At 45.5% G+C, this 23,927-nt stretch overlaps 1 protein-coding gene across 1 annotated transcript; it reads right to left on the bottom strand.

The window, feature by feature from the left end:
- Nucleotides 1-297: 297 nt before the first annotated feature.
- LOC142463955 (kyphoscoliosis peptidase-like) lies at nucleotides 298-17,166 on the bottom strand. The gene is made up of 7 exons (XM_075566871.1): nucleotides 17,090-17,166; nucleotides 16,695-16,777; nucleotides 13,035-13,143; nucleotides 12,001-12,118; nucleotides 10,921-11,091; nucleotides 10,413-10,603; nucleotides 298-1,292 (listed from the first exon to the last, which is right to left on the bottom strand). Exons 1-7 carry the CDS (start codon nucleotides 17,142-17,144, stop codon nucleotides 694-696), a joined length of 1,326 nt encoding a protein of 441 aa, XP_075422986.1. The 5' UTR covers nucleotides 17,145-17,166; the 3' UTR covers nucleotides 298-693.
- Nucleotides 17,167-23,927: the final 6,761 nt, after the last annotated feature.

Genomic DNA, 23,927 nt, shown 5'->3' with positions numbered 1-23,927 from the left:
ATACATAGTGCCTTATTCTATAAAGTGTTATAACGCCGATCCAGCACTACCACAAAGAAAGCCCTGTTGAAGTCAATGTGGATTTTGGTTCACACTTTATAGAATACAGCCCATAGACCTCTGAGTTTCATCATCACATCTGTTGACTACAGTAACTTTGAAGCTGCAGGATCTCTTTCCACTATCTGCATTTTTGACATGGGAGTCCTGTATCCAGTGGTCAAGTGTCTTAAGTACAGATACTGTGTCTGACAAAACAAAATAATGCATGAGACCACTGCAGCAATGATCTTTGTACTTTATTTTAGAAAGATTTATATAAGATGTACTGTATGCTATAAAATAGCTAGGTGGAGAGATTTTGAAAAAGAAAGTTGAAGTGTGTAAAAATAATAGAAGTACTGGGTATAAAAAAAGTAGTGGTATTCTGGGTGTGTAAATAAATAAGTAGTGTTAAAAAAGTGGTGGTACTATTGGTTTGCATGTAACAAAGTGGTGATACTCTGGGTTTGGAGATAAAGTTGTGGTACTCCATGCTGCTTAGTACCAGCACATTTTCACCACTGGCTGACACGGATCATGCAAAGCATCATTGGGAATCTTCAGCCTACAATTGATGTTACTATCCACAGACAGGATTCCCCTCAACAACTTACAGCCCCGTGCCCAGCATCTATAGACGTGTGGGATCAGTCACTCAACTGAAGCTACAATTCTGGACACTACATACGTGCAGACGCATGTGGTGAGGATCCCCAGAGGCTTGGCCCATATCTCAAGAACATAAGCTCCGGCCTGAGGGAGAGAAACGCTAAACTCCACCATGTTGTTTACGTGGCGCTGTCGGACTTGTGAACTCAGGTTGTCTTCGCTGGAATCAGAGCGAAGAGTGGCATACACTTCGACCCCAATGTCCATCCTAAAGCTGACAACGCACAAACCTTCTGGAGTGTGGATGATGGGGTCCGGTTGGGATGGATGGTGCAGGCCTGCCTGTTCTGAGAGCCAACCTGGCCCCATAGGGTAACCCAGGTTCTTGGGTAGCTTCCTCTCTGGATCCACAGAATCGCAGTGAATGAAGTGCTTCAGAACATAATCGTAACTGTTTTCCTGAAAGCTGTAGGGCTTGGCAGAAATCTCCAATGTGTGCTTCCCTGGGGTTTTGGGAAAGACTTCCAGTGTCATCCCAAACTCCATCAAGGTCATCAAGCAATCGTCCTCCTTTCCATTCAGAGAAAACCTATAGACCATCGAGCAGCGACTTCTTATTGTAACAGTGGCCTTCCCGTTAACTACAGAAAGAGAACAGATTGGGAGCTGCATTAACTGAGCAGTGATAATTCTACAGCTCATTCCATAAGGTTTATAGTCACTTAGTAGGCCATAAATGAGCAATGATTATTCATGTTTACTTTCGCTAAACAAAAGAATGCAACAAAGAACCATCTTTTGAGATAAATTAAATCCCAATGTTAAAGAATCTCAGATTTGAAGTCCCTTTCTAACATTAATAAATATTTATTGTAGAAAAAAAAATCCCTTTTTTTTCATCTTAACCACACACTGACTGTGAAATCCTCAAGGAAATACCAACATTACATTATTTTTACATAGCCTGTAAAATATGGGCGCCTCCTTGAATGTTCTACGCAGTCCCAAGACTATGGGCGTGATCAGCTTTAGGAACATGCACATTTTCTGCTTACGTTTGCATCCAATATAACAAATACAAATACCACTTATGAGCCCATTTGTGTCTCAGACAAGTCTGCAACCCTGTTTTTCCCAATTATCTCTTAGCATACAATAATTCCACTTCAGCCAGGGATTCTGGGTAATGACATGCAAATGAGCAATAACAGTCTCTCTTTGCTTCTTATCCATTTTAACATGGAACCCTCTAAGCTGATGCCTGCCGTACCACACAGCTTTTTCAGCCCAACCTAGGTTAAAGAAGTGCAGAGCCAGTAACCCTACTCACAGACAGCTTGTTGGTTACTCGCTTGGCAGTGCGTTGTTGGAAGTGGCTACAACAAGACACAAAACAAGTTATGATGAGTAAAAACAAAAGTGACAGAGGCGCATGCGCGGCGGGTATGGTGCAGGAGGTGTAAAGCAGAGGCTCCACTACCTGTCGGCTATCATCAGCTAATTAAAGACATTTTCGGCGCAGCCACCCACGACCCAAACACAGCATTGGGACCGTGAACTCGCACTGATGAATAAAATACTAAGCAGGAGGGGCCATGGCGACGACCAGGCTGAAAAACAAGAGCAAGACGGACGTGCGCTCCTACTTCACTGGGGGAAGTAAAGCACGGCCAGAGGAGACCCCGGCGGTGTCAGATTCAGATTCTGCCCCGGAGGTGGAGGGGACATCAGCTGAGCAAACCGGCGTGATAAAAAAGGAAATAGCCCGGCTCCTCATTGACTTAAAAACATTTTTCAGAGGGGAGGTTGAGAGCCTTCGCAAGGATATTCAGCAGATCGGAACACGCACCAATGAACTGGAGGAAAAAATGGAGGAAAGTGCATGATGCCATGGGGAAACAAGCAAAATGTTGGGGGACCTGGAAGCTAGAGTGGTGGAGCTGGAGGACCGGCAAGAAGACGGTGAAAACCGAGACCGGCGCAACAATTTGAGGATCAGGGGCATCCCCGAGGAGATCCTCGACCCAGAGGAGCTGATAAGCAGATGGATGACTTCTATCATGCCCGGCAAGACTGAGGCTGAGCTGTTGATGGATCGCTGCCACCGTGCCCTGCGGTCGCGCCCCACACCTAACAACCCACCCAGAGATGTGATCCTCCGGCTGCACCACTATAAGACTAAAGATGAGATTTGTAAAATCACACGGTCAACCCCCACGGTGTCTTTCGAAGGACTCTCTATGGCAGTCTATCAAGACCTTTCCCCTATAACACTAGCACGAAGAAGGGCCCTGCAGCCGATCACGAGGCTGCTGAGAGACAGAGAGGTCCGCTACAGATGGGCTTTTCCGTTTGCCCTCATGGTCATCCGGAATGGCCGCCCCCACGTGTTAAAACACCTCACGGAGGGTAAGACCTTCCTCAAAAAACTGGGAATAGCTGCTGCAGTTCCTGAATCGGGGAGCCCAGAGGCACGGCTGCCACGGCTAGCGGAATGGGAAACTGTGCCTACCTCGACAGAACGCCGCAAAGAAAGGGCTGTCCCAGAAACCCAGTAATCCCCTGCGGAGATGGTTGCTGATTCCTACAGTTAACAAGTTACGTTCTAAGTTAAAGTTTTTACCAGCATTGGTTAGTTTGGTCCATAGGACTGTGCGGACTACAAAAGAAGCATGACAGGAGCTCCAGCGGAGAGACAATCCCTCTACAGTATACAAAACAAAGACGCTGAAAATTTGCCTCCAAAAATAAAATAAAATGGCGATCTGGGACTCACCTGACGAAGAAGGACGGTCGGCAGGACAATTTTTATGGCGGCTGCGGGTTTGGCGGGACGGAGTGTGGAGCAGCACGAGCCCGCCCTTAGAAGCATCCAACCCCGCCCACAGCCAGCCTCCGAATGACGCGACTGAGCAGCGTCAGCGGATGTGATCGTACGGAGGGGCGGAGACTCGGATGCGGAAGTGACGGCGAACCAGAAGTGCGGTGCCGGGGACTCCCCTCCGGCAGGGGTACGCGAATTCCGCTGCCGGAGAGGGGAAAGGTGGCCTGGACTGTACCGCCGAGCAGCGGAGCCCCCCCCCCACACCACAGAAAGGGCGAGGATATTACATAGCAGGCACCCGGAGACAGAGGGGAGGGAGAGACGCGACTTAGGATGGGACCCAGAATGAGCATAGGGCGCAAGCAACATGAGAGGGCCTAGGAAGAGGAGAGCAAGACCCCTAAGAGAGAACGGAGAGGGGTAGTCAGGCTGACATGAGTCCCAGGGGGCCCAGCAGTAGAGAGGTCAGAGGTATAGCAGCTCATGGCGGAGGCAGTATGGTAGGTCCCCAGACAGGAACCAGACCAGACGGCAGAAGGCAGGGGGTATTCAAGGACACAGTGGTCCCCCCAGGAAGATACAGGACAGGCACATTAAAACTTTGTTATTTAGTTGGATGCCACTGGGTTCAGAGGTGGCGGGTACGAAGATGGACAGTAGATGCCGGCGGGTGGTATGGAGTACACCACTATTCCTGCCCGCAGGCATGCGCTTCGGTGACAGGGGCGTGGGTGTACCCCACATCCCTGCAAAAAGTCCCGGGAATACATGGTCGTCAGGTGAGACCATGGATCTGTACTGGGAGGGAGGTGGGTCCAGAGAGGCGGAGTTACCACCGGGCAATGAACCTGGGGCCCCTAGAGGCTACCAAGGTTCTTTCTATTTGTTTATATGTTTGTTGTTCCCCTTGCTTTTCCCCAGTGTCTCCTCCCTTCAATGTATTCTACCCCCACCATGGAGGAGCAAGAGCGAGAGTGAACCATCACCAAAGAAGTCACCACCTACAAAAGCGATCTCCCTCGGGTAAGAACCTGCCCCAAATCACGGGAGGCGATACAGGGGGATTTCACACGAGAGGAATTGACAGCAGTAGTCAAAAGTTTAAAGTCTTCCAAGGCCCCGGGCCCAGATGGGTTCTCCAATCTCTACTATAAAAAATTCATAGACACATTAGCCCCTCATATGCTCCGGCTATACAACGAAGTCTTGGCAGGTGAGCCCTTTCCGGGGCAGATGCTCCAGGCGTCAATCTCCTTGATACACAAAAAAGACAAAGATACCACAAATTGCCAAAGCTATAGGCCGATATCATTGATAAATTCGGATGTTAAAATCTATTCTAAACTACTGGCCAATAGATTAAGCGTCGTCCTGCCTGGGCTGATCCATCTGGACCAGGTTGGCTTTATTAGAGATAGACAAGTGGCCGACAATACTAGAAGAGTAATTGATATAGTTGATTTTGTCAACGCCAGAAAGGTTCGGAGCTTAGTGTTAAGCCTAGACGCGGAGAAAGCCTTTGACAGGATTGACTGGCCATACATGGAGACCATGCTTGGGGCATTTGGATTCGGTGAAAAGATCCTCAGGGCAATAAAAGCATTATATTCAGCACCAGCAGCGAAGGTGATACACCAAGGCTTCCCCTCAGAGCTGTTTCCAATCAAAAGTGGGACGAGACAGGGGTGCCCGTTATCCCCCCTGCTATTTGCCTTATGCATTGAACCACTTCCAGCACACATATGTAGTAATAGAGACATTACAGGGGTCCAAATACATGCACAAGAACATAAGGTAGCGTTATATGCGGATGATATTATTTTGACGATCACTAAGCCACTCACCTCCCTCCCCAATCTATTCGCACTCTTAGGACGGTTCAAGCAGATCTCAGGTTTCAAGATTAACCAGTCAAAAACCGAGGCAGTGTGTTTGAACATCCCTGACGAGATGCAAAAATTATTAGAACTCAACTTTGAGTTTAAGTGGCAGCCCAAGTCTATAAAATACCTAGGGGTGCATCTTACAAAAAAGATTGCCTCCCTATATCAAGCCAATTACCCCAGCCTCACAAATATTTTAAAGAAGGAATTAAGAGACTGGTCGGCATATGGTATTTCTTAGCTAGGCCGAATCTACAGTGTTAAGATGAACATTCTCCCCCGGATACTCTATCTGTTTCAAACTCTCCCGATACCCGTAGTGAGATCAGAGATCAAAGATTTACAAAACTCTATAACTAAATTTATCTGGAAAGGCAAACAACCAAGGGTTAAAGCAGCTATTATGCACAAACCCAAAGAGGCGGGAGGGCTGGCAGTGCCATGCTTGTTGTCCTATTATAAAGTGGCGCAGTTGTGCCAAATTACGCAATTGCACGGAGACCCAGAACTACGAAGGTGGGTGGCACTGGAGAGGGAGCTGTGTGCCCCACTGGAGCTCAGGGATCTAATCTGGTACCCGAAGAAAAGGGTGAAAGCTATAAAAGAGCCTTTGGCATCGGTGCTCAACTCGCTTTCGGTCTGGGAGGGGTCTAAATATAGCGGCTCATTGACTTCTAAACACACATTTATGGCACCTCTGTATGGTAATCCGGATTTTGCTCCTGGGCTTGAGGGTGAAAATTTCAGGCTCTGGCGACAACTAGGGGTTAATAGATTGAAGGACCTGGAGGGCAGTAACACTATTAAATCATTTGACCAATTAAAGTCAGAAACAGGCATCCCCAACACAGAATTTCTTAGATACCTCCAGGTCCGGGCATTTTACAACAAACACACGGTGAGACCACCCTTAACGAATTTTGAACGGCTCTGTGTGCGGGGCACAGACACGCGGGGACTGATCTCCACTCTATACAGGAATGTGGTCGGTTCTGACAAAGACGATACAAACAGACCCAGATTCATGAGTCAATGGGAGGCGGACCTACAAGAAACACTAGAGGACGATGACTGGAAGGCTATTTTTCAAGCAGCAGCGAGCAGCTCGATTTGCACAACATTGAAGGAGAACTCATATAAGGTATTGTTGAGGTGGTACCTCACCCCAATCCGATTAGCTAAATTTATCAAAGGCGCTTCCCCGCTCTGCCCATGGCAGTGCGGGGAACCGGGTGATCTGGTGCACATGCTGTGGTCCTGCCCGAAGCTTATGCCAGTCTGGCAACAGATTCGAGATTGGCTACAGAGGATCTTGGGCCTCCAAATTCAGCTAGACCCGTGGCTGTTCCTACTAGGCAAACCCACAGACGAAGTATTACGAACGGGAAACAAACTGATAACACATTTTGCAACAGCTATGAGATGAGAGACTGCAGCACTGTGGAACCAGAACGCAATTCCATCGATAGACAAAATTAGAAATCGAATTTGGTTCGTATGCCAGATGGAAAAGTAAACAAGCCTGGTTAATGACACTGGCTCAAAATTCCAAAACGTCTGGCTACCATGGCTAGCCCAGACAGATATCCCCAGGGTGAGTAATGCCACCATCTGGCTTTGATAGGATAAAATGAGTTCTCCTTGGATGCGCAGCGTAAAAGACAGGTTGGACGTAGGGACTCGACGATAAACACCCCCGTACAAGTAGGCAGGAGCAAGCGGGAATTCCACAACCCTAGCACGAAGGAGAGATACAACAGAGAAAGTCGGTGGTGACCAACCCTCGTACAGAGGGATGCAAGATATAAAGGGGTTAGCCTTCCCTAATCCCCCTCCCCCCTTCTTCCCTCTCCCTTTTTCCTCCCTATCCCCCACCTGTCTATGTCTTGTCGTCTTCCCCCCCCCCCCACGTCGGTTAAATGTTGTATGTCCGTTGAAGAGTCTGTCCACCAGGACAGAATAATGCAATGTCATTGATATGATGTGTATTGGAAAATAAATAAAAAGAAAGTTGAAAAAAAACCAAAGTGACACAAACCTACAATATACTGTAAAAGTTTGTTACACGCGACGAAAATTGTTAAAAAAAAAAGCTCACGCGACACATTATAACAAGTGATGCACAGGGGAGCAATAGGTCAGGTTTTCACGATATCCCTGCACTGGTGGGCCTGGAGGGCTGGAGTTACCCACCTCTGGGTTACAGAGTATCAATCATTTTCCATTTTCACACTTTGGCTTATCGCTGTATTTTGGATACAGTTTTCCCGTTCCCCTTTCTATTTTCAAGACAAGAAGACTATTTATTTTTGAGCTATTCTTTTTCAGCACAAACAGTGTAAACTGGGGCTCGTCAACTGGCAGCTGGTGGGCCATACGCGGCCCGCGGAGGGTCATGATGCGTCCCTTACACGCCATGATGCGTCCCTTACACGCCCTGCTCCTGCTAACTTCATAAATGGTTGTTTAGGCAGCTAAGAGCAGATTTTCACACTGAAACTCACTTGTAAATGACGCTAATCTGTGCCGGATTACCCAAGAGGGCCCCAGTAAATTTCGTAGGTCAGCGGTGCGCAACCCATGGGTCCAACTTGGGGGGCGCTGACAAATCTCTAGGGGTCGCCAAAGGAACTACAGAAAGTAACTTGCAGCTTGGGCAGTGGATATTCACAGTTGAGTGCAAATAGCCGCACGGCTATTCACAGTTGAGTGCAAATAGCCGCACGGCTATTCGCATTCAGTAGGAAATAAAATGGAAAAAAATAAACATCCCTGCCAGGAATCAAACCCTGGTCCACTCTGACTAATGGCCTGGAGCATAACCATTGAGCTATAAGACTTTCTGATGTTTTCTAGTGAATAAAGGCATAGAAACCTACGGACATTAGTGTTCATAACAGCTTGGCTATTCGCACTCAGTCCTCAGTTAAGTTGAGTGCAAATAGCCGCACGGTTTCTATGCCTTTATTCACTAGAAAACATCAGAAAGTCTTATAGCTCAGTGGTTATGCTCCAGGCCATTAGCATAGTGGACCAGGGTTTGATTCCTGGCTGGGATGTTTATTTTTTTCCATTTTATTTTCTACTGAGTGCGAATAGCCGTGCGGCTATTTGCACTCAACTCTGAATATCCACTGCCCTGCAGCTTGTGTCTCCCTCCGTGTCTCTCTCTTTCAGAAAGCAGTCCGTGTCTCCCTCTGTGTCTCTGTCAGAAAGCAGTCCGTGTCTCCCTCTGTGTCTCTGTCAGAAAGCAGTCCGTGTCTCCCTCTGTGTCTTTCTCTGTCAGAAAGCAGTCCGTGTCTCCCTCTGTGTTTCTGTCAGAAAGCAGTCAGTGTCTCCCTCTGTATCTCTCTCTGTCAGAAGAAGCAGCAGTCTCTCTGCTCCGTTCCAGTCTGCCTGGATAATGCCGTGGATGCCCGAATATGGGCAGATCCATATTCGGGCATAGCCATATACGGGCATCTACGACGTCATCCAGGCTCTGAACATAGCTGCAGAGACTCTGCTTTTTCTGCTGGGAGACAGACACTGAGAAATGGAGAGAGACAGACACGGAGAGAGGGAGACACGGAGAGAGGGAGACACGGAGACACGGAGAGAGGGAGACACGGAGGGAGGGAGACACGGAGGGAGGGAGACACGGAGGGAGGGAGACACGGAGAGAGGGAGACACGGAGGGAGGGAGACACGGAGAGAGGGAGACACGGAGAGAGGGAGACACGGAGAGAGGGAGACACGGAGGGAGGGAGACACGGAGGGAGGGAGACACGGAGGGAGGGAGACACGGAGGGAGGGAGACACGGAGGGAGGGAGACACGGAGGGAGGGAGACACGGAGAGAGAGAGACACGGAGGGAGGGAGACACGGAGAGAGAGAGACACGGAGGGAGGGAGACATGGAGGGAGGGAGACACGGAGGGAGGGAGACACGGAGAGAGAGAGAGACACGGAGGGAGGGAGACACGGAGAGAGAGAGACACGGAGGGAGGGAGACACGGAGGGAGGGAGACACGGAGGGAGACACGGAGGGAAGGAGACACGGAGGGAAGGAGACACGGAGAGAGGGAGACACGGAGAGAGAGAGACACGGAGGGAGGGAGACACGGAGAGAGGGAGACACGGAGGGAGGGAGACACGGAGGGAGACACAGAGGGAGGGAGACACGGAGGGAGGGAGACACGGAGAGAGAGAGACACGGAGGGAGGGAGACACGGAGAGAGGGAGACACGGAGGGAAGGAGACACGGAGGGAGGGAGACACAGAGAGAGGGAGACACGGAGAGAGAGAGACACGGAGGGAGACACGGAGAGAGGGAGACACGGAGGGAGGGAGACACGGAGGGAGGGAGACACGGAGGGAGGGAGACACGGAGGGAGGGAGACACGGAGGGAGGGAGACACGGAGAGAGGGAGACACGGAGGGAGGGAGACACAGAGGGAGGGAGACTAAAAAAAAATTTAAAAAGTTTTCGGTATGATACCATAGTTTTGTTTTCGAACATTACAAACTATATGAAAAGGTCCCTAACGTCTTGGTGCCTAGGGGCCCCCAAGAGTCTTAAGCTGCCACTGACGCTAATATAAATATAAATACTGTAGTATAGACATTATAATTGCTTGCAAAGTTGTAAAATATTATGCTTTTTAAGTCTTTAAATGTATCTAAAATTACATTTCAATAAGCTCATAGCCCTTCTGCTCTTAATAGTTTTCTGACCTGGTCCCTTTGGAGAACTAGTTGAAGAGCCCTGGGACAAACCTTTCAAAAATGAGATTTTCCCCATTATATAGGAACGTGAAATATCTAAAAAAAAATAATAATGTAACACTACATTTTTGACCCTTTTAACTACAGCGTGTGGGCTTGTGTTTGAAAAGATATTGAACATATCTTAATTTAAAAGGGAACTGTTAAATAGAGTTTTATACTTGAGTGCATCAACTATATTATAGATACAGTACATATTGTTAAATGGGACTGGAGATTAAAAGCAGAATTCTTTATATTCTGGAAACCCATCTTAAACGGGTCTTAAGGGAAGACAGGACTAGTTACCGGTTTTGATGACCGTAGACTCTGGAGTTGAGTTCATCAGACCCAGTGTATAGAAACTGCTGTTGCGTATAATGTTGGCTTTGTACACCTTGGAGGGAAGTGGAGTCTGCAGCAGCTGCCACCTCTTGTTGTCTGGGAAATGGCTTTCAATGAACAGAGCTGGATGGGTGAGGAAATAAAACTCATTGTACCTGCAAAACATCAAGAGGACAATGCAAGAGTCACACGGGATTTATAGAGTGTAAAAACCTAGCTCCAAATGATCAGGACAGACTCAGATCGTCCTAGTTTTATATCTAATGTAGGGTGATCTCTTCACTGCAGATTATCAGAACAGGCTCAGACAGTCCTTGTTTTATGTCTAGCGTAGGGTGACCTTCTGAAACCGGATCATCAGGGATAGCGCAGACAGTACTGTTTTGTTAATCTATTGTAGGGTGACATCTTGACTGCAGATTATGAGGGACACAATCTGGTAATGGTCCGCACTTAACATGATCTTACTTACTTGAATTCAAATTTGTCCCCAACTACTCCGGCTCCAAAGGTGCAGTCCACGAGGTGCCACGTGCTGTACAGACTCACCACATTCCAGGCATGGTTACTTGTCAGGAATAGGTTCCTGGAGTTTTCTTCTTTAGAATTTCCCACGATGTACAAACATTTGATGCCTGCAATACTGAACAAGAAGAAGTTGCAGGAAAATAACATGGCGCTAGAGTCAATAATAGATAGTGTGAACTATAAGAGAAATTAGGGAGGAGTTATAGGGAGCGGCTACATAGGAGAAATAGGAGGCGTTAACTGGAAGCAATAGGAGGAAGTATTGGGAGCGATTATATAGAGCAAAAAGGGGCATTACAGAGAGTGGTAATATGAGCAATAGGAGGAGTTTTAGCTAGTGATTTATATGAAGCAATAGGAGTAGGTATAGAGAGTGGTTATATAGAGGAATAGGAGAAGCTATAGAAAGCAGTTATACAGTATGGAGCAATAGGAGGAGTTACAGAGTGAGGTTATATGGAGCAATTGGAGGAGTTATAGAGAGAGGTTATATGACCAATAGTTATAGGGAGACGTTATATGAAGCAATAGGAGTAATTATATAAAGCAGTTATCTGGACCTATAGGGGAAGTTAAGTGAAGCACAGTAGGGTGTATTAAATTCTGCATCGCTGTGTGGCAACTTCTTTCTCTCATCTTAACGTAAATTATTCCCCTAGGTCGTAGGTGACATATGCAGATGTAGCCAGCCTTACCGTCCCTGGCACCGCGGATGAAACGCCCAAAAAATGTGTTGCTGTGGGAAGTGGCTGCTGTGACGGCACTGCAGGGGATCCATTCTTTTCAATGGAGGGAGGTGGCTGCAGTGACTGGCTACATCTTTACACGTCTCTAACAATCTGTGTCAAATGTAAGAAGCCTGATTCTTACAATTGCATTGGGAATAAGCAAAGTTTTCTTTCTTAGCACAAAGACCCCAGTGTGCCTCCAAAATATATGTGTGGTTCAATAAACACTGGAGTGCTATATGAGATAACAATTATTTGAAATAATAATGATATATATGTATAGTTTTTTAACTGACCTGCACATGATTCTAAACAAGGACGCATACCCAGCGCACACACCCTTGCGCATGCGCAGAATGTAGGAAGGATTCTCAGATCTTAGAAACCACACCTTCAGGCCAATTATGTCATACTCTGCAAAGAAGAGAAAGTGAAGGGATTAATATACTGAAGCCATTAACTACACTACAGGGTTATACAGCAAAAAAGTACCGAGGTCTGTAAGAAGATTTCTGGGAATTCCCTGTATTATCCTGCAGGAAAGTGAGAGTATGCAGAAAAGAAAGACAGCCATAGGGGGTTGTTTCTTAAAATGCGGTAGTGCTGATTGGGGGACTATCGCACATAAACTCCTGTTGACTTCAATTGAATTTTTCATATGATAGTGCCCGGATCAGCGCTATTGCCCTTAAAGGAGTTACCCCTATAGAGAGAAGGAAGGAACGTTGCTGGTGACAATGACACAACGTTGCGTCAAAACAAATGCATTGCCGCCGTCGTGTGTGCTTATAGTAAGCGCGATGGAGCGACGGCTTGGTCGCGATCGCTGGAAGTCATCTCAATTTGATTTTTCCAGGGATCGACCGCAGCCTGATGTCGCGTCGCTGTCGCCGGCGCTATAAGCGGGGCCTACGATAGAACAAAGATAGGGGAAAGGGGCAGACTCAATGAGAATGAGCATAGCGGACAAAGACAGAAATGTAAGAGAGAGGGCATACAGTGCTGAAATTAAAGATTTTAATAGCCCTTCATGCATTGGCACTGAATGGGGTTGATAGAATTAGGGGTGAACTATTCCTAATGCTATAGAAAGCTATTTTAAGATTACTCTGCTCTTCCCCAGACACAATTTTCATTACCTCAAAGAATATTTTACATTTTTACTGATTGATTACCAACGTTTCGGCCAGTGAAGGCCTCCATTAGGCTTGATGAATAACTTGTTTAGCCAAAACAATGTTTTCACTATGTCAGAAATGATGGTGTGCTGTGGAAAGAGTATCTGGGCCATTCTTTCAGTCCCAATGATTATAATAAGCCCATATCTCACTTATGTTATGGCATATCCATATCCAGATGGCGCGGACCATCTCTAGTTCTGTCGGAGCTCCGCGACGCAGGTCCCTCACTAGCTGCTTCAGGCCTTTCTTTGCCTTCACCTGCATGATCATGGAAGACAGAACTTCCTGAAGAATTCAAAACAGCTGCTTGTCGCCTCAACCATTAGTGTTTCTATAGGAGTGCCCCCTGAATACACGGCTACTCAAGGACATCTTCTGCCGTCTGGCTGTGCTACAATCAGATGATTCTTTGCTCATGTGTAGTGTATAATATAAATAGGAGGAGTTCTAGGAAGCGGTTGTATGGAGAAATTGGAGAAGAATAGGGAGTGATGATATGCAGTTATAGGGAGCGTTAAATGGGGCAGTAGGAGAAGTTGGGAAGGACCAATAGAGTGTGGTTATATGGAGCAATAAGAGAAGCTTCGGCGTGGGAAAGGAGTTGTTATATGGTGCAATAGGAGGTAAGTGACACTCATATTGTATGTATATCTTTATTTATATAGCGTCATCCAGGTACATAGCACTTTTGCAGCAGTAATACACGTGACATACAATAATAATAATAATAAGCGTTTCAGATATAAAACGTAGGAAAAGGAGTCCCTGCCCCAAAGAACTTATAATCTATATTAAAATAGGATGGTTACAATTCTGTATATTGTTTATTTTCCATGCCAGGCATTCAGATGGCATAAACCCATCCGGCTGATGACCTGCAACAAATAAAGTCAGTGCACCAAAGAAAACTTCTGTGCATAGATACACGGGTCCCTTTAAATACAATCAATGACCTAATTCTTGTAAGTGCTGTGTGGGGTGAACTTTACCCATTACACCGCTGTCCGTTAGCAGTACAAGTTAAAGGATAGTGTAATCACAGATGATACAACTTCACTACTGTAAAGCAAGGTTTATCAGATGGGAAATGCTCTAACCTTTGGTCTTTACTCAATTACAAATAAGGTCAGGTCAGGGAAGAAAGACGCAGCTGCTAAAATCACTTTACTCTCTCCTAAATCTGTCTCATCATCTCTCCTGCTGAAATCCCTCTCCTGGCTTCCGATTAAATCTTGTACTTTCAAAATTCTCCTTCGCTCTTTTAAGGCTACACACTCCTGCTCCTCCTTACATCTCAGCACTAATTCTCCCTGTACACCATCCCGACTCTGGAATTCTGCGCTCGGAACTCTTCTGTCTACCCCTTTTGAATCTAAAGCCTTCTCCCACTCACTGCCCAACACCTCTTGAATGCTATTCCCCTCAATATACAACTAGCACCCTCTCTATCTTTATGGCCCATCTTTAAACACACCTCCTTAACAAAGCATTTGGGTAGCTCCACTGGCTGATACTTGTGACGGTAGAGGGTAACCAGGCTCTCAAATAAAGTTTACGCCCGTTTTGGTTACCTTTGATCCATGTTTAAGGGTCCAAGAGTGTTAGCTCTTGGGCCCAGTAACATTGTATCATTCCAATGTGTTACCTGTAATAAAAGTATTTGATGTGTTTTTCCCTTTCTGGGCATGCCAGCGAGCAGGAATTGCTAGGGTATGAGTTTCAAGGCGGGTTTTGCAGAGGAATTGTTGTCAGAATGTGCTTAGAAGGTTGGGATTCGGAGTTGTCGGTTCCCCTGTAAATGTACCCAGGAATCATGCCTGATTCTCTGATACATGTAGGCAAATTGTCCCGACCAAAACTTCCCCTTGAAAACGCAAGTGCGACTAACAACTAGAGCGCCATGCTTCAGCATAGCCCAGAAAGGAGAATGAGGCACAGGGATGAGTAGGTATACCTGTAGCTGAGGGAATCCCTAGGTCAAGGGGGTTACTGCTGCTAGTTCCAGGTAACCCAGAAACAGTGTAGGGTTTGTATATAGGGTAAAAAGGTGTAACTAACCTGGTCTCCCATGACAATACTATACATATCATATGTATTTGCCATGGCCCCATGTAGACATACTTACCATAACACCCTCCCTACTGTGTCTGCACATTCTGTCTACTTACCAATTACATTTCAGATTTCCCACTGACCCGGCTTTTCTAGCCGGCTTGGCTCTGATTGGTTGCTTGGGAATTTCCCCACGCGTTGATTGGTTACTGAGTTTTGTCATTGAAACTTAGAATACTATAAGAATCTGTGAGCCAATCAGATTGTAGTTCTCCGGTAGTAATAGCGCAAGCGGGCTTTCTGCGGCTAAGTTCTCAATATTCAACATAGCGGACGCGGCTGTTATTTGATGCCGATTTGAGTTCCATGAGATTTGGAGTAACTCGCGGTCAAGAAAGTCCAAGTTCTCAGAAGAGAAGGGAGCGTTGGCGTGCGGAACTTCACACCGATTTGGGTTCCAGGAGATTCCGGACTAAGTCCCCGTCAGGGTAAAACTCTTATTTAGAGTTCCTGCACCTAGGAAAGTCTAGTTTTCGACCCCAGACCCACAGTAAGTGTGTCTTTTCGTCTGTATTTTGTGTATCAGTGTGTGTAAGCGAATTTGCTTTTTGAGCTGGCTTGGCTCTGATTGGTTTCTTGGGAATTTTCCCACGTGATGATTGGTTACTGAGTTTTGTGAATGAAACTCAGAATACTATAATAATCTGTGAATCAGTCAGATTGTAGTTCCCCGGTAGTAAGAGCGCGGGCGAATATTTGCACGAATAAACTTCAATTTATTTTATTACCTTGTTTTGCTCAATGAATGATCCTGGTAAAAAGGTGTAACTAACCTGGTCTCTCCTCTGACGATACTACACATCTCATATGTATATGCCATGGTCCCTTGCAGACATACTTACCATAACACCCTCTCTACTGTCTCTGCACATTCTCCCTACTTACCATTTAGATTGTAAGCTCTTCATGGCAGGGGTTCCTTTTCCTAATGTTACTTTTATATATGAAGTGCTTATTCCTATTATGTCACGTGCATTACTGCTGTAAAGCGCTGTGTACATGAATGGCGCTATATAGAGAAAGATATACATACAAATATTAAGCTATCTTTCAAAATCTTCCGTCTGCAAAAGTAATGTAGTAAAGTGCACCGTATTTATCAAGGAAAAACATTCCTATTGAAAAACCTGTAGTACATCATGCATGTTTGCTGTGAAATGACGCTACGGAAGGCATTTTCATCCTGCGCCAATCTATCAGACTGTCTCTGGGTGCGTTATCTTGGAGAATGTCAATAGGAGTTACAGGGAGACGTTATATGGAGCAATAAGAGGTGTTAGGGAGGAGGTACAGGGAGTGGTTATATAGAATCGGAGAGGTTAAGGAAGAGTTATAGGAGCAGTTATATGGAGCAATAGGAGGAGTTATAGGGAGGGGTTATATGGGGCAATAGGAGGCATTATAGGGAGCGGTTATATGCAGCAAAAGGAGGAGTTATAGTGAGTGGTTATATGGAGGAGTTATAGGGAGAGGTTATATGGAGCAATAGGAGGAGTTTAGGGAGACGTTATATGGGTCAATAGCAGGAGTTATAGGGAGAGGTTATATGGAGCAATAGGAGGAGTTATAGGGACCAGTTATATGGTGCAATAGGCGGAGTTATATGGAGCGATTACTGTATATGGTGCAATAGGACGAGTTTGGCATTTTGGTAAATTAACCCCTTTGCTACAAAGTGGCCGGTAACTCATTGCTACCTGTGAAGCGAATGCATCTAGCTCTTCAAACTGCTTCAGGTCTAATGGCAGAGATTTCATGTTGTATCCATCCCAAGGATAGGCTGAAATTACATGCATGCAAGATTCATGATAAGTGAATGCATTAACTGTGTTATGTAGAGCAGAAGTAGGGAGGAGATATATGGAGAAGTTATAGAGAGGAGTTAGAGCGGGCGGTTACATGGAGCAGAAGAAGGAGCTATATAGGTAGCGGTTATATGGAATATTAGTGGGAGTTAGGGTAGAGTTATAGGAAGCGGTGATATACTGCAGAGCAAAAAGAGGACATATAGGGAGCAGTTATATGGAGCAATATATTTATAGTAAGGAGTTACAGAATGCACATTTTACAATCTTAGACTATAATATCTTACCATGTGTTTGCAGCGGTGTAAACAGGAAGGCTCCTCCCTCTGTCCATGTGTACATAGGTAGCTCTCTCTCAACATCAACTGGACACAATATCACGGAATGTGTAAGTATACAGTACATATTTTATATAATCAAAAACTCTCAGCCCTGGAGCCCTTTAAAGACTTCAGTGCTGCAGGAGTCCATTCAGTCATTGCAATGAGAACTTTAAAGCTATTTACCATGGAGCATGTCCTTCTTATGGGAGGTGACACAGATAAGAAGGACCTAGGGCCAATGGAATCTGTCCCTCCCACCAGGAGGTGACACATTTAAAAGGGGACCTACTGTAGGGTCAATTATGTCTGTCCTTACTACCAGGGGGTGACAGATAAAGGGGACCTAGGGTCAATAAAGTCTGTCCTTGCTACCAGGTGATGACAGATAAAGGTGACCTATGGCCCATGGAATTGGTCCCTCCCACCAGGAGGTGACATATTTAAAGAGGACCTAGGGCCAATGGAATCTGGCAATCCCCACCAGGATGTGACACAGATAAAGGGGTAGAAGAAAAGAAAGCGCAAGAACCTCATAGTGTAGTATATAAAACTAAAACTATTTTATAAAAAGGTGAGATATGCACGTACAAGATATATAGAACAAACAGGCATTGAGGTATAAAAACCAGTGTTAGAGAAGCTGTCCCAAGTCCACTGCACAGGCTCCACGGATTCCAGCGCACACTCTCTCTTAGTGGCTCTGATCCTGCTTCAGGGATGACTCTGGTAGTGAGAATGGCGATTTGCATTCAGTTGCAGCACGCACTCGCAGGCGTCTGTCCACCGTCACGTCAGGGCGGTACTCCACTGGTGAATGAAGAGGGGAGAGCGAACGTCCTCTCTGATTGGCTGTGTGTTCGGATAGCACCCGATACGTCACAGCCCACAGCTGATCATGACCCCGATTCAGGAATACTGTCCAGCAAAGCACAGCAGGGGTTTTAGCATCTTAGTCTCATTGATAGGAGACAATGCAATGTCAATAAGCCATTTTGGCTATATAAAATGTCCAGAAAAGGCTCAAATTGAGCAAAAATAGTACAAATTATATATATCACAGTACACAATAAACTCCAACGCGTTTCGTGACAGAAAGTCACTTCTTCAGGGATGGAGTGTTATGCTCCCATGATGCCTTATAAGTCAAAGAATCGGCTGATTTGCTGGACTGGAGTTATTCTCAGGTGTGTGCATAATAATTAAACAACAATACTCAAACACACTAAACTTATAGTTTATACATAAAGATTAAAAACCTATATTACTAACAATATTATACACGTTATAAAGCATATCTTTACAAAAAAGCTAAATAGAAAATATCATGAGCTATTTCTAAAATAAGGTCTGGAGGTGGATTCTAAAGATAGGAAAGAGAACAGTGGAGCGGGGAATACCCCCAAGACACATTAGTACAGTATACATATATAATGATACACTTTCAAATTTGGAAAATATATATACACAATATAAGTGTTAGCAGCCACAACAAATACAAAATAGGTGTGGAGCTGTATACAGTAGAATAACAATTCACTACTACAGTATATCCATAAATCATGGATCCAAAAATATAGCAATGTCGAGTCCCATGCACCCCAAGTGCAGGAGAACCTACATAAACGTAGAGAGTTTAACAGAGGCATGAGGGAATCGAACACCTGAGCACATAGCAGAAAACTGCAGGACCGGGCAACTGACAATAGGCCATAGAATATTATTGGTTTAGGAGTGACAGAAGGTCGATATCCTCATTTAAACCAAGAGGGGCCATTGATTTGATGGTATATATCCAATAGTTCTCTTTTCTAGCCAGCTCCCTCTCACTGTCACAACCTCTTCTATTTTGAGGTATTATTTCCAATCCCTTATATCTCAATAGGGTATGGTTCTGATCTTGGTGACTTTTAAAGTGTCTGTAGATGCTGTGTTTGTCAACCCTGATCCTAATTTTCCACGCATGCTCTAGTATTCCTCTTCTGAGCTGTCTTTTTGTTTGTCCGATGTAGCATAAGCCACATGGACATTGTAAATAATACACCACATATGTGGTGGTGCAAGTTATGCAGTGTTCTATTTCATAAGGTTTTTTAAGATTTCTATTATTTATAACTTTTCTCTCAGGATGCAGTAATCTACATGCCAAACAACCCCCACATGCAAAGTTGCCCTTTGGCTTTTCAGGAAGCCACATTAGGTCAGTTGTTCTCTCAGTTGGCACATAGATATCGCTGGGTGCTAAGATGTTTTTGAAATTACGAGATTTTCAAAAGATAATATTTGTTTTTTTTTAAATTAAAGAACCTAGTATGGGGTCATTCATTAATATACCCCAATGTTTATTGATTATCGATTTAATCTAACTTCCCTGGGAATTAAAGTTAGTTATAAAAGGAACGCTCACTTCATGTTCCCTCACCTCACCCTCACTGTTTGGAATCGTTATGAACAGCCCCTAAGGCTGCGCTTATAGTACCGGCGACCGCAACAGCGACGCAACGTCGAGTCAAAACAAATGCATTGCTGCCGTCGCGTGCGCTTATAGTAAGCGTGACGTGACGGCTCAACGGCTTGGTCGCGATCGCTAGAAGTCATCTCTATTTGATTTTTCCAGTGACCGCAGCCTGACTTCACCGTTGCATCGCTATCGCCGTCAGTATAAGGGAAGCCTTAGTTTTCATCCACAGTATTGTCATCTATAATACAGGCTGGCTCTCACTCTTTTTTTACGTTGTGGAAGGAGTTCTAGTCTATTCATTCCCCTCGTTCTATTGAGTTCAGTATTAAGAATATCTAGAGAGTAGCCTCTATCCCAAAAATTTGGATAGAGGGCCTTAGCTTGTTCTTCGAAGATGTGTCAAGAAGTCATCGACTGATGTCATCACTATCTGGAATGGAGATGAGGCATCATCGATAAATCTCTTCCACACCACTACATTATCTGAAAAAGGATGTGGTAGATCAACGGTAGTGTGTGTGTGTGTGTGTGTGTGTGTGTGTGTGTGTGTGTAAAGTTTTTTTTTTTTAAATATTCGGGGTCCACGCTCAAACCGAGTTATAAGCGAATCTGCATTATAGCGGATCGCGCTATAACGGGGTTGAGCTGTATGTACAGTTTGGAAGTCTGTAGACGATAGCCAGATCATGGGCTGTCAGACTCAAAAGAAAACCATAACATTCTTGAAATATCCCCTGTGCATCACAGAGAGTGGTGACAAACAGGTCACCAAGTAGTTTGAGGGCTACCGTATAATAACAAAAGAAAAAATGGTGTAAATAGCGCTAAAAGGTTATACAATAACAGTACAGTGTATTAATAGTAATAATGATATGTGGCCCTACACAAAACCAAAAAGTGGGCTAGGCTGCCAGGTGATAATAACTCCAAGACACAGTTAGTAAAAATAAACACAAAATAAACAATACAAACCGGCGCCAAAATAGTCCAAAGGGAATACTTAAAGTCCAATGGTGTTAAAGTCTCTAGTGGTGGATATCAGCTTGTATTACTTTCCAGCTCCTCCACAAGACGTTACTCCATGCATATAGTGCAGAAAGAAAAGAGACAACAAGAACACATCATAGTGCAACAATGCAAGTATAGAACATGCAGGACAAACAGGACATGACAAACACTAAACAGAACAAGCAAGGCTGACTAATAGTAAGAGTTAATTTAATATACACAATAAAAAACTATAGCAGATGTGGGATCCGGTGGGTTAAAACCGGAGTCCTACTTACAGAACTGCCACAGATCATGAGCAGAGATATAGATGAATGGTGACCGGCTGTAGCTCCGTGTGAACACGTGACATCCAAAGGTTTCTTCCAAATGGTGTCCTTCACTCCGCGACCGGAAGTGCGTCACTCCAAATGAATCTGGAGCTCTCCAGGGACTGTCAATCAAACTGCTGCCGGAAACACATCACCAGGGGCGGGTGGAAATGCCGAAATCCCTTCTCTCAAACGATTACTGCGACAACGCTCTGCAAGTCCTCTGCCTTAGTTGAAAGTAACTCACAACAAATTGCCCAACGCGTTTTATACACACAGCCTTACAAACAAATATACAGTTAACAAACGATCACATTACAAACATAAATCCTTTAAAATACTAACAAAAATGAAGTTATATAATAAAAATGCTATGAATCACATACATCATATTACAACCATTTAAAAATCTACGTATTAATCATAAAAAAACACGCAAACCTAAATCCATAAGGAAAAGTGACATATTCTTTTAGTCCATAAAAATATATATATTAAAAAATATAAATTACTATTTATTTATGAATACATAAACAAATATTATAATTAAAAATATATATTAAAAATATAAATATATTATTTTAAAAAGACTCCCAGTTCAAAATCAATATTCAAGCCATTAGGAGAGAGGGTCTTCAGCTCATGGATCCAATAAGCTTCACGCCTACTGATCTGATTGAGCTGATTCCCCCCTCTCCAACTGGCCGGCACTGTCTCAATAGCCTGACATTTCAATCCAACCGGATTCTGGTTGTGATGAACTCAAAAATGATGCGAAACACTATGTGTCGTAAGACCTCTCTTAATATTGTATATGTGCTCATATACCCTCCTCTGATAGCACCTCCCTGTACGGCCCACATACTGAAGGCCGCAGGGGCACTGAGGTAAATAAATCACATAAGAAGTGTGACAATTAATAAAGGATTTTATAGTATAGCTCTTTGAGGTCACATTGGATCTAAACGTTTTAGTGTTACAGCTAAATGAGCATGCAGTGCATTTTTTAAAAAGCCCTTGCTAGCATTTGTGGACACAGATTTGGAATGATCCAGAGGACAGCTGGGTGCCAAACGTAATTTTATATTGGCTGCTTTTGTGAAAATAATATTAGGTTTAGCCGGAAGACATTGTGCTAACGTGTTGTCACACAGAAGGATTGGCCAATGTTTATTTAGAATCTAGAATCTGGCGAATTTTTGGGGCCATTTCATTATATTGCGGGACAAAGGCCAAATTACCATTTGGTTCCTTATCCCTTGCTATGTTCTTGTTTTTATATTCTAAAAGGGTATTCCTATCTATTTTGTCTACATGCTGTGATGCCTCTGTAAGCAGTTTTTCAGAATATTTTCTAACCCTAAATTTCTCTTTTAGCTCACTAGCCTGAACAGCAAACTCCTCCTGATTTGAGCAGTTGCGCTTCAGGCGAATGAGCTGTCCCTTTGGGATATTGCTTATACCGTTTTAGAATATAAAAACAAGAACTTAGCAAGGGATAAGGAACCAAATGGTAATTTGGCCTTTGTCCCGCAATATAATTAGCCAGATTCTAAATAAACATTGGCCAATCCTTCTGTGTGACAACACGTTAGCACAATGTCTTCCGGCTAAACCTAATATTATTTTCACAAAAGCAGCCAATATAAAATCACGTTTGGCACCCAGCTGTCCTCTGGATCATTCCAAATCTGTGTCAACAAATGCTAGTGTAGCCAGGTCTCCTCAGCCTGTCAGCACCCCCCTTACCTCGTGTCCGATCGCGGGTGCCGTCGAGCTCAATGGCGGCCCCGCACGGCAATCACAGGGGTGAGGGCAGTCAGGCTCCGGCTCGGGGGTTGCCGGGGACGCGTGCGGCCGGTTGCTAAGGCCGCGATCGCGTCACCGGGCTCCCGGCGCCGGGAGCTGAGGGCGCCGCCATTGCCCGGATACTCGTGCATGCGCAGTGATCGCGCATGCGCAAGGAAGGCACCAGGAGCCAGAAAGAAGTCTCGCGAGGGTAGGGGCAGTACAGGAGAGGTTGCGGCGGCCATTAGGGATTCGCGCAGGCTCAGGGAAGGCGCACACGTGGCCCCAATGTAATTGCAGCCTCCACGGGACTACAACTCCCATGAGGCTTAGAGCCAAGCACACCAGGTGCCTCAGTGTGGCCAATGAGGGCCAAGGATCTCTAGAGGGAGAAAAGAGATACATTTTGCAGGCTTGCAGCACGCTAGGCAGTCAGACCCAGGAGCAGCCAAGGGAAGGAGGTAGGGTGCAGGAGTCAGTGACTCCCTGCACTAGGCCAGCAGCCCCCAAGGCCCAAGTTAGCCCTGAGTCGCCCAGTGGAGTGAGTGTTGCCAGGGACAGCCCTCAGGTTAGGGACCCTGTCACTTACAGCAGTTGGAGCTGGGGAGCAGAAGGGGAAGGAAGGGTGCAGGGAGCGAGTGATGCTCCTGCACCGTGCAAGGTCCCCCACATCCCAGGTAGGCCCCAACTCACCAAGAGGCTAGTGGGGTAATTCATAAGGGACGGCCCAAGATAGGGACGCTGCCCTTAGTGTCAGTGTGTGGTCTTGTCAGGGTCACGGCTGTCATTGCCGTGAGGTCTGACAGGCAGGCACAGTGTTGTGCAGCACGTTGGCTGCAAGCATCCAGTGGGTCACAGCTTGTTGCTGCAGGCGCTGGGACCAGTTAATTAATAGTGAGGCAGAGGGGACTCAGGTAGTAGGGGAGGAGGTAGTGCGGGTGCACGGGGGCAGGGACCCCTGCATAAGATAGGCTACCTCGTAGGCCCTAATAGTTTTCCCCAAAGCCATTACAGGTTGCTGTGCTGTAGGGACGGCCTATAGTATAGCGCGTGTCCCTGTAGTTCAGAAGGAACCCCATAGGGACACAGCAGACGCTGCGCCACCATGCAGCAAGTGGGCTCAGTTCTTCGTTGCGGCTGTTGCAGTCCTCCGGGTGGGATCGCTCTGGAGGTGGTTCCGGTGTTCTTCGGTCGCTGGATCCTTTGTGAAGCCAGTTGGAGATCCGAGCACCGGAGT

Source organism: Ascaphus truei, chromosome 12 (assembly GCF_040206685.1).
Source record: "Ascaphus truei isolate aAscTru1 chromosome 12, aAscTru1.hap1, whole genome shotgun sequence".
Lineage (NCBI taxonomy): Eukaryota > Metazoa > Chordata > Amphibia > Anura > Ascaphidae > Ascaphus > Ascaphus truei.
This window is presented reverse-complemented; position numbering and strand designations above follow the sequence as displayed.